General features: G+C 41.9%; 1 protein-coding gene across 1 annotated transcript; it reads left to right on the plus strand.

Annotated features, from left to right (window-relative positions):
- The first annotated feature begins 698 nt into the window (after positions 1–698).
- Positions 699–1,445, plus strand: LOC147503521 (uncharacterized). Its single transcript, XM_086604878.1, has one exon. The coding sequence runs from the start codon at positions 699–701 to the stop codon at positions 1,443–1,445; it is 747 nt and encodes a 248-aa protein (XP_086461004.1).
- Positions 1,446–11,271: the final 9,826 nt, after the last annotated feature.

Below are 11,271 nucleotides of genomic sequence, written 5' to 3' on the forward strand. Positions count from 1 at the left end.
GGTTGCCGTCGCGAAGTATCCAGAGGTTTGAGGAGTTGGAGCAAGATTTTGTGAATAACTTCATCCACCAAAAGAAGAGGGTAGTAGACGTAGTGGATCTCTTTAATGTCAAGCAGAAGTCTGCAGAGACACTCAAAAACTTCTTGTGCAGATTCAAGGAAGAGACACTGAGGGTGGAGAGTTTGGACTAGCACACCGCGGTCATAGCATTCCAACATGGACTGAAGCAGGGAACCAGGGTACATGAATCAGTATCAAAGATTAAAGTTACCACCTTGCATGCTTTGTACTTGAAGGTAGAGAGGTACATCCGATATGAGGACATTTTGCAGAGAAATAGTAAGGAACACAAGAAACCCGATAAGTCAGTGCACACCGTGGCCGTGGAGGATCGGAGGGACAGAGACAGGGCCGCGGCACGGGACGGAGGGGCCTACAGAGGGGAGACACACAGAGCGGAGAGGAGCAGGGACCAAGCCCGCAGGGAGTACAGGGAGAGAAAACCTTACTGCGAGATAGACTTGACTCCACTGAACAAGCTGTTGGAGGAAATCCTGCCCCTGATCAAGGGTTAGTGGCATTACGAAGAACCACGGAGCTTGCCTAAGGAGATAAAGGGAAAGCCGTTTTGTGCATACCATTAGGTCAGGAATCATGCTACCAATTAGTGCTTTGCTTTACAATGGTTGGTGGAGAGAATGATTGGGCGAGGACAGCTAAAGGAACATGTCAAGGAAGTTCAGCCAATCGAAAGGGTGCCTACCGCGGCCAGAATCCTGGCCACGATAAATGTTATTTTCAGTGGTGAAATGCTGGGAATAAACACTCACCGAGATAAGGTGAGGAGGGCAGCCAGTCTACAACAGATAAATGAAGTGGTGAGTAGTCCACGGCCAGTACCAGGGGGCAGCAAAGGGAATGACAGGATAGAATTCACTCTAAAAGATCTGGAGTCGGTGAGCTCACCTCATGAAGACGCGCTGGTAATTACCATAGCGATGGGAAATTACATGGTGAAAAGGATGCTGATAGACTGCGGGAGTTCAGTGGATCTGCTGTTTCAGAGTGCGATGGAAGAAATAGGCATAGGAAGAGAGCAGATGAAGCCCCCTCGGACTAACTTGTTCGAATTCAATGGCAGCATGACGGAGCCATTAGGGGAACTAGTGCTGTCGGTGACCGCGGGGCTGATGACCACTTTCACCCGGTTCATGGTAGTGGATACTAACTCACAATACAACGCGATCCTAGGAAGAAAATGGATTCATGAGATGAAGACAGTTCCATCTACCTATTACCAAGTGATCCGTTTCCCGATGAATGGAGGAATGTACAAGATAAGGGGCGATCAGGTCGTGGCACAGAACATCCACCAGGTGACAGTGAAGGGTCTGGGCCGCATCACTGACAAAGAGGCACCGGGTACAGGAGACAAGCTAGCATAGAAATTATACACCGCGGCCATAGAGAAGAGGTCGCTCGTCGGGGGAAAGACAATGGACGAGATTGAGGTCGTGAACATTGGGGTAGCAGAGGAGGAGAAGTTTGTGAACGTAGGGGCAAGTTGGTCCGAAGGTTGGAAAGAGAAATTGATTACCTTGTTTACTGAGAACAGTGATGTATTTGCATGGACGATTGAGGACTTGGCAAGGTTGGATCGAGACTTTGCGTGCCACAGGTTGCATATGCGGGAAGGGGCCCGCCCAGTCCAATAGAAAATGAGGAGTATGAAGCCTCAGTATGCACAGGGAATTCGAGAGGAGGTGAAGAAGTTGAAAGATGCTGGAATCATCCGTGAATGCAAGTTCACTAAATGGCTGTCGAACGTGGTAGCAGCACCTAAGAAGAATGGGAAAGTAAGAATGTGAGTGGATTTCACATATGTCAACAAGGAATGTCCGAAGGATTGTTATCCGATGTCGCGGATAGATGAATTGGTGGACCGAACCACAGAGTATAAGTTCTTTTCATTCATGGACGCCTCCATGGGCTACAATCAGGTGGTGATGTACGGCCTGGACCAAGAGAAGACAACATTTATAGTGGAAGGAGAAACTTACTGCTACACCAGAATGCCTTTTGGTCTGAAGAATGCGGGGGCAACATTTCAGAGAGTGGGGGAGAAGATGTTCGAGGCAAAAATCAGAAAGAAGATGGAGATCTATATAGATGACCTGGTAGAGAAGAGTATGACTGAAAAGGAGCATTTGGAGGGGCTGAAAAAGACATTCGCCATACTGCGAAGACACAAGCTGATGTTGAACCCAGAGAAGTGAACATTTGGGGTCGCATCCGAAAAGTTCCTGGGGTATATAGTCACATACTGCGGCATACAAGAGAACCCAGATCAGATTAGAGCTTTCCTAGAGATGTCGTCCCCGAAGAATGTGAAGGTTCAAAGGCTGGCGGGTAGGGTCACGGCACTTAATAGATTTATATCCAAGTCATCGGACAAGTGTCGGCCCTTATACCTACTGTTAAGAAGGACGACTGACTTCCAGTGGACCGAGGCATATGAAAGGGTGTTCCAAGAATTGAAAGAATATTTGGGCAAGGCCCTGATCCTGTCGCGGCCAGGACAGGGGGAGAAGCTGTACTTATCGATAGGGTTATATACTAAAAGCATTACATTTGTAATAACTCTAATTCTTTATATTTTGAATGAAAATCATATGGGCAAATGTTATGCATATTATATATATTATTAGTTATATGCATGTGTCTAATACTTTATGCTGTAGATGATATGGTGTGAACACGTAAGATCATATCATCGCATCCTTATAAAATATAAGTAATCGTTCACAACCTAGATGGATTTGGACAAACCATTGGTACGGTTGTAGTATAATCTAGTATTAGTCTATCTTGACTATAGGATTACACTAGTACACTTTGTGTGTATTGAACAGGACCAAGTGAGGTTGGTTCTCTTTATACTGACTATATAAGAGAACAAATGCCTCTGTTATTATGGATGCTTGTTCTCTTAATCTGGATATAATAATGGGCACTTATATGCATTGTACATTGCTTTGAATCATCAATGAGTGAGATTCATTTGTGAAACAAACTCGATAGATTGGGTAATGATATTGTATGTAAGGTGTGATATTGATTATAGAAGGAATCCGTGTCCTGCAAGAAGTCGGGCTGATGATGTCCCCTTGAGAAGCTCATAAAGATTGTCATGTAAACCCTGCAGGTGGATTTGATCCGACATGACAATGAGGTCGAGTGGTACTCAAGGACATAAGAAGTTGATTAATATAGTTGTCAGTAACTTGACTTAATCAACGGGCATTCGATATCTTAAACATGGGGAGATCAACGAGCATATAATATAGAGCCCATAAACGCTAACACGTAATTTGGGATTAGGGCGGTAGTGCAACAATGGCCTTTAGTGGAATAAGCCATTTGTTGACGGACTTGGGTCGTGTGTTCTGGGCGAACATGGGAAGCCCAAGCCCGTCAGGAGGCCCAACCCTAATTTCTCCTCATGGTCCCTGTTGTAGCCTATAAATAGAAACCCTTCTCTCCTGGATGGTTTTTACTATTCATCTTGATTGAAAAGAGAGGCAAGGAAAAATAGATCCAAAATTGGTTCTAGCTTTATGAGAAAGAAAGGGGTTGGTAGATTGTTATACACACAACGTCCAATCTATTGAAAGGAATACAACAGAAGATCAAGAGGTGGTTGATTCGGATTCATAGCTATTGGATTCTCAGAGTTATCACAGCCGGATTTACAGGTATGTTTTCCAATCCAAAATCGTGAGACCATTAATTCCGCTACGCGTGGTTTTCACGGTTTGTAGAAATGTTCATTCTGAAATAATGGTTCCTACACTTATACTTGGGGGTGTTTGAGTGTGCGATTAGTTCAGTATTGATAAGGATGGTGGGAAAGGCAGAGAGGTCGGTGTACTTCCAAAGAAAAACAATGTTAGATGCCAAAACGAGGTACAGTAGGATTGAAAAGTATGCCCTGGCCCTGGTCTTCTCAGCACTAAAGTTGAAACCATACTTTGATGCTCATTCTGTGGTGGTAGTGACTAACTTGCCACTCAAGCAGGCATTGAAGGCCAAGAAATCGGGAAGAATGTTGAAGTGGGTCGTGCTGCTCAGCTCTTATGAGATCGAGTACCAAGCCAGAACCGCAGAGAAGGCCCAAGCGATGGCGGAATTCCTGGCTGAGTTTCCAGCCGAGGACCCCACCTGGGGGGAAGAGATTGTCATGGAACAGGAGACGGACCAAAATCATGACCCCTTGGATCCATAGGACATGCGGAATGGCTGGAGGGTGTTCGCGGATGGATCAGCTACAGATACTGGGAACGGAATTGGGGTGGTGATGGTCACTCCCGAGAATACTAGCCTAGAGTTGTCAATGAAACTGGTTTCGCAGCTTTGAACAACAAGTCTGAGTATGAGGCAATGATAGCAGGGATGGATTTGGCCAAGGATTTGGGTGTGCACGAACTGACAGTGTATTATGATTCTAATTTGGTATTATGTCAAGTCAATGGAGGATTTACAGCACGGTGCCCTCGGATGGCCAAGTACCTAGAGGTGGTGCAGAAAAAGGCAGGAAAATTCGAGAAGATCAATTTTGCTCATCTAGGCAGGGGGGAGAATAGACACGCCGACGCCTTGGCGTACGTTGCTGCAGTACTCCCTAGGACAGAGGGCAGATCTATCGAGGTCAGGATGCTAAGCAAACCAAGCACCGCAGAGGACGAGGAGGTGTGCCTCACTACTGAGCAAGAGCATAGATAGATGGAACCCATCAAGAGTTACTTATCGGGGATAGATGCAGGGGACAAAGGTGAGAGAAGGAGAATGGAATAGAGGTCAAGGAGATACATTCTGTCAGACGGGGAGTTATATCGGAAGAGCATCAACGGGCCACTTTTGAGATTTTTGGGGCTGCAGAAAGTGCAAGAGGTGTTAGGAGAGGTTCACGAAAGGGATTGTGGAAGCCACTCGGCAGGAAGGATAACGGCCCACTGGTTGCTATCTCAAGGGTATTTCTTGTCCAACATGAAGAGAGATGCGACTAAGTATGCCAAGAGGTGCCAAAAATGTCAGACCTTTTGCGCCGCTGATACATTCACCTGCAGAACCATTGCACAAGGTCTTTAGCCTGTGGCCATTCGCTATGTGGGCATTGGATGTTGTCGGGCCCCTGCCTATGGCCAGTGGCAAAAGGAGGTTTATGATGGCCACAACGGACTATTTTACGAAATGGGTTGAGGGTGTGGCCCTATAGCAGGTGAAAGAGGAACAGGTGAGAAAGCTTTTATGGGAGAATATCATATGCCGGTTTGGGCTACCACACACCATCATCGCGGACAACGGTACTGATATACGTAAAATTGAATAATTTACCTACGAAATGAACGATGAAACTCAAAATGCAAGTGAAACTAAACTTAATTACGCGTTGCTATCAAAGATTTCTATACTCTCAATTCTATCGAAATAGAGTGGAGTAAAAAGTTCGTTCCACTCTTAGTTCTTTAGCATTCAAGTTTCCTAGATTGACTAATCTATTCAAAGTCTAATGAGAGCAATGGTGGGAATTATACTACGATGTGAATTAAAACTAGACGTAATATAAAGATTATAACTTTATTAAATTTAACTAAACAATTATTGAATTCTAAATTAATAACTAAGAATTGAATAACAACCACTGAAATTAGATCTAACAATTTTAAATGACAAAATCGAAATGAACATGAAATAACTATTTTATTTATCTAATTAATGAAAAACTATGATTCAAAGAATTAATCTAAAACAATGTATGAAACTATTAATTTAACTAATTGAATTCAAAAACTAGATCTACAAGCTATTTTAATGGCTACTTTCTATTCTAAGCTATCTAACTATATATTTCTTCAGAGCTAAGTCTTGTTTTATGTAAAGGAGGAGGCCAGATCCACAATTTCATGGATGGGCTGAGGTCTCATGTTTTGGGCCGGAAAATCGAGCCCAAAGCCCAATTTCTTCAGTCCACAGAGCCCGTTTCAGTGGGCTTTGACTTCAGCATACTTTTCGTCCACTTTTGCTCCTCTGATTGGGTCAAGTCTTGGACTATTGGAAATCTCTTTCCAAGCTGGTCATTTTGACGTAAGGTAGGCCCAAATCCGAGCCCTGAGTCCAAAGATATGGTCTTCGGAAGTTCTGCTAACTTGTGCACTGTTTCTGTCCGTGTTGACTTTTCAGCTTTTGACCGGGCTTCATAAAGGCTTTGTGTCCTTAAATCTTGGCCTTTATCACAGAACTTCTTAGCAACCAACCCTTTGCTCCTTTATATCACCAAAGTGGCACATTTCTGCACATAATTAAGTTCCATGACTGAAATACATAAAAGCACGTAATTAGCATTAACTCTTATTTATTACTCGCATAATTGGTCTAAAAGTAGTATTATTAAGGAGTTAAAACTACATTTTAGGCTCTTATCAAACCACCCCCAAACAGCATTTTGCTTGTCCTCAAGCAAATATGAGAAATTAGCATAAGTGACCAAAAATGGAGTTCTAACTAATCTCGTTTTGCCAAGTGCGATTGTATTGACCATATACAACAAGGCCTTAAACCACTAGGAATTCCCTAGTGGACGAGTTATAGCCTCGTGAGAGTTTTCCAATGAAGGTACTCATAAATTTCATCTATACTACAACGACTCAGAAATAAAACTATTGTTTCCTTATCTATGTCTCAATTATCTATACATCTCACTAGTAATAAATACAGAATAATCAAGTCGAAACCTAAGCTAATATATGCATAATAATCTATCATCTACGAATAAACATATTTGCAATGAGTAATACTATGAGATGAACTAGCAGGTCCATTTCTGAAAACTCGGAATAGCGTCCTTAAGTAGGTCCTCACATAAATGTCAAGACAAAAACCACTCTGATTTTTTCGCTCAAGTTTCGCTACTCTAGTGTGCAGTGGGCACACTTTACCTTACAAACTCAATGACTCACAAGAAAGCCGGAGTTGATCAAACACATCTGCCACTTACTATCACACTAATGATAAGAGCCCAAAACTGTAGTTTTAACCCTGTAACAGTCATACTTTTAGACCAATTATGTGAGTAATAATTAAGAGTTAACACTGATTACGTGTTTTTATGCATTTCAGGTTTCAAAGTCCATTATGTGTAGAAATGTGCCACTTTAGCGAGATAAAGGAGCAAAGGTCGGTTACTAAGGAGTTCCATGATTAAAGGCCAAGATTCAAGAAGACAAAGCTTTCCTAAAGCCCGGTCAAAAGCTGAAAAGTCGACACGGGCAGAAACAGCACACAAGTCAGCAGAACTTCCGAAGGCCGTATCTTTGGACTCAGACCTCGGAATGGGGCCTACCTTATGTCAACACGACCGGATCGGAAAGACTTTCCAATGGTCCAAGCCTTGACCCAATCAGAGGAGCATAAGTGGACGAAAAGTCTATTGAAGCCAACTGCAGCTGAAGAGGCCTTTTTGGACTGAAAGAATTGGGTTTTGGGCCTGATTCTCTGGCCCAAAACATGGCTCCAAGCCCATGCACGATTTTTGGATCTGAAAGTATAAAAACCAAAGATTAGCTCTTTGTTAATGGTAGCTAGTTAGACCTAAACAATATAGATAATTCTAGATCTAGTTTCCAGTATTTTAATTAAGTTTTAGTTTCATTTTCAATTCTTGTTTTAGATTAAGTCTTTGAATCATTGTTCTTGATTGACTAGATAAATAAAATAGTTATTTTGTTAATTTCGATTTTTGTCATCTCAATTTATAGATCTAGTTTTAATTAGTGTTTGATTATCATTTTCAGAGTTTAAGTAGATTGAAACATTGTTAGTTAATTTAGTTAAGTTAGAATTTTAATATGATGAGTAGTTATAATTCAATGGGAAATGATGGTTTGATGACTCAAGGCTAAAACCTCCATTAGAGGGTTGATGAAGCTTTGATGAAAACTTAGTGGTATAGTGTAGAAACATTGTAGAATCTATTCCACTCTAGAAGGTCGGATTCGCCATGAGAATGGGTGGACGACCTCACATGCTAGTTAGTATTTGGTAGAAATGCCATGAACACTAGGGGATTAGAACTTCAAATTCTTGCCGTGAAGAACGTAAGAATCGAGATACAAAAAATCTATGCTAGGTTATTAAGTTGGATTCGAGGTGGATTCAATTCCCCTTTAATCCTTTATCTAGATTCAAAAACAATCATATTTCCATAGCATTCGTAGTTTAAATTCAACATAATCAATTTCATATTGTATCGTAGTACAACACCCTTCGTAAAGCTCTCATTAGACTTAAAAACGACTAATTAGATTAGAAAACAATTCCATGCTAGAGCACTAGGAGTGGAACGAACTTCCTACTCCACTATAGCTCATAGGATTGAGAGTAGAGAAATCTTTGATAAGCATATAGGATCATAAATAGTTTTAGTTTACTTACGTTTTGAGTTTCATCGTTCATTTCGTAGGTAGACTATTCATTTTTATGTTTATCAAATGGCGCCGCTGCCATCTTAGTTGCACTTTAGCATTGTTTTCATAGTAGAATTAGTCATTTTTAAGTCCCATTAAACCCACCCACCCTTGTTTGATTCATACCGTGGTTATCCGCTTTGCGTTGAAAAATTCCGCCAAAAAATTACACTGAAGCGATCAAGGCTTATAAGGAGCGCACTTCGCTATATATAGTCGAACACGACGAACGACCCTCACACCAAGAACGACCCACCCTAAGTTATTGGACCCACGAAGCGACCAGCTTAAGTTATCGAACACGGAGGCGACATACTTCTATGCGCAAGACTCGCGCCAAAATTTTTTCCGGATTTCTACAGTTTGTTTCAAACTTCGATTTTTAAGTTTTTAGTGTTCTAACTTGTTATTTACACTCAACACGCGTAAACAAGACGCTATTCATAAGCCGGGCAAGGACGCTTATCGGGTATTCCTTTCTTCCATACCTCGCGATCTCCGCTAGAGGTTCATACTAATATATCAAGATTGTTTGGATTGTTGTCGTGTTTTAACTTAGACTTGCATGAGATTAAGGTCCGATCGGAGAAAACACCGAACGTAATTAACCGCCAACGCCAACAAACAAATCTATCGAGTATACCAATCACTACACCTCTAGCTACTATTCCACCAACCACGCCGGACATAATGGCTGAAGAAAGAGAGACTCCTCTCCCGACTTTTACAAAGCCTTGAGCGATAGCCCTAAATCTTGCATCGCTTTTAGCGGACCGATTGGGGATTTTCGAATTCCCCAAACATATTTAATTTGTTACCCGCTTTCCATGGTTTAGACCATGAAAAACCTTATCAACACATCGTAGGATTGAACAAGTCCTTAAACATTCCATCATCCTACGGTTGGTACGGAACAAATTAAACTGAGGGTATTCCCTTTCACCTTAGCCGATAAGGCGGCGTCTTGGTTAACTGCCCAAGCGCCTAACTCTATGGACTCGTGGGCTAAACTTATTTAGCTGTTTATGGATTATTTTTACCCACCCCTAAAGACGGATGAGATGCTTTCCAAGATTCATTTTTTCCGACAAAATCCTCATGAATCGTTTTTCGAGGCTTTGGAATCGCTTCACCGACCGCTTATTGAGTGTCCACACCATAACCTAGCAAAAGACACGTTAGTTCGTTTTTCAAAGGACTTCAACATCACCATAAAGAAGTCCTTGACATAATGAATGGGGGTAGTTTCCTAAGTAAAGGAGCCTCGGAGGCTTACAAATTTTTAAAGATCAAACTAAACGTAATAACAATTGGGGGTAGTGATGATATCCCCCGCTGTTAGTTCTTCTTCAACAGCTTAAGGCCACGGGTATGTTTGAGATGAAACCCGATCTAGAACTTAAAAATTTAATCGAATCTCTAACTAAAAAGGTTGAGGCTATTTCGTGCAACAAAAAAGTCTATCCCCGCCATGAATGTTAACTCCAACCCATGTAATGTCTGTTTGAGTCCCGAGCACCCCCGACTCTATTGTCCTCTCGCCTATGAACAACAACAATTAGAGCAAGATAATGTTTACTCCATTAATAACTATCCTATTCCTAATGCCCCATGGAGACAACATCCCAACTTTAGTTGGCGAAACAATTAACAAGTTTCACCTCCAGGGTCTAATAACCAAAATGTTAGGCAAGCAAACAACTATAATCAAGCTCCACCTAGGCAAGGCCAGGGACTAAGTCGTGGAAATTATAATAATTATAACAACCAAGCCAAACCACCACGACAAGGTTTAGCACAAGGTCGGGTAATTATAATAGTTATAATACCAATAGAGGTATCGTTCGGTTAACAATAGTAACTATCACAACCCACCCATAAATAATCAACGTGAGATAGTTCCAAATGCACCACACGGACTACTACACAATCACATCCGGATCGTGATAGACGCCTTTATACAAAGTTACCCAACAACTTTTCCAATCAATGACTCAATCAAACCAACAGATCTTACAATCCATAAATCGGGCATACAACAGTTAGCCCAAGAGAAAGCCCAACCAAAAGGCGTTTCCGTGAAAAGCCATACCCAACCCTAAAACAACAAACACACCTTTGAGGTAAACGGTAATACTAGTACGGAAACGACAATAGTAGGTGACTTGAATGCCATCACCACTCTCCGCTCGAAAAGTGGTTGATAACAAAGTAACTATGCCTATAGTTACCCCATCAAGATTCCTACACCGGATATCGAACTAGATACCGGTAGAAACTCAAGACCCTACCACCGTAGAGGTACCAGTTAAACAACAAACTAAGAAACAGAAAAGCCAAGGTAACACATCAAGTCAAGCCATACGCTAAATATAGAGCAAAACCACCATTCCTCGGTTAGCCATGCTAACCGTGGATACAAACTTTGAGGAGATTAGGAACGTTTTCAAGAATCTAACGATAAACCTTCCTTTTCTCGGCTATTAAAAAGCTCCCTAACCACGCTTAAGTTTCTTAAAGAGTTGTGCACTACTAGGCGAAGACCAACATACCTAAAGATGCCTTTTAACCTGAACAATTCCCAACCCTTTATCCCAAAATAATGGAATCGTTAAGTACAAGGACCCCGGTCCTCCCATCAGAAATGCACCTTAGGAGATTCTTACACGACGACCGCTTTATTAGACACGGGCGAAGTGTTAACTTACTCCCGCTTTTACTTGTATAAACAAATAGGTCTACAGGAAAT

The sequence above is a fragment of the Coptis chinensis genome, chromosome 4 (assembly GCF_015680905.1).
Source record: "Coptis chinensis isolate HL-2020 chromosome 4, ASM1568090v1, whole genome shotgun sequence".
NCBI lineage: Eukaryota > Viridiplantae > Streptophyta > Magnoliopsida > Ranunculales > Ranunculaceae > Coptis > Coptis chinensis.

Excerpts from the sequence above, each read along its gene's own strand:
- LOC147503521 (XM_086604878.1), top strand. The coding sequence starts at position 699 with ATGATTGGGCGAGGACAGCTAAAGGAACATGTCAAGGAAGTTCAGCCA.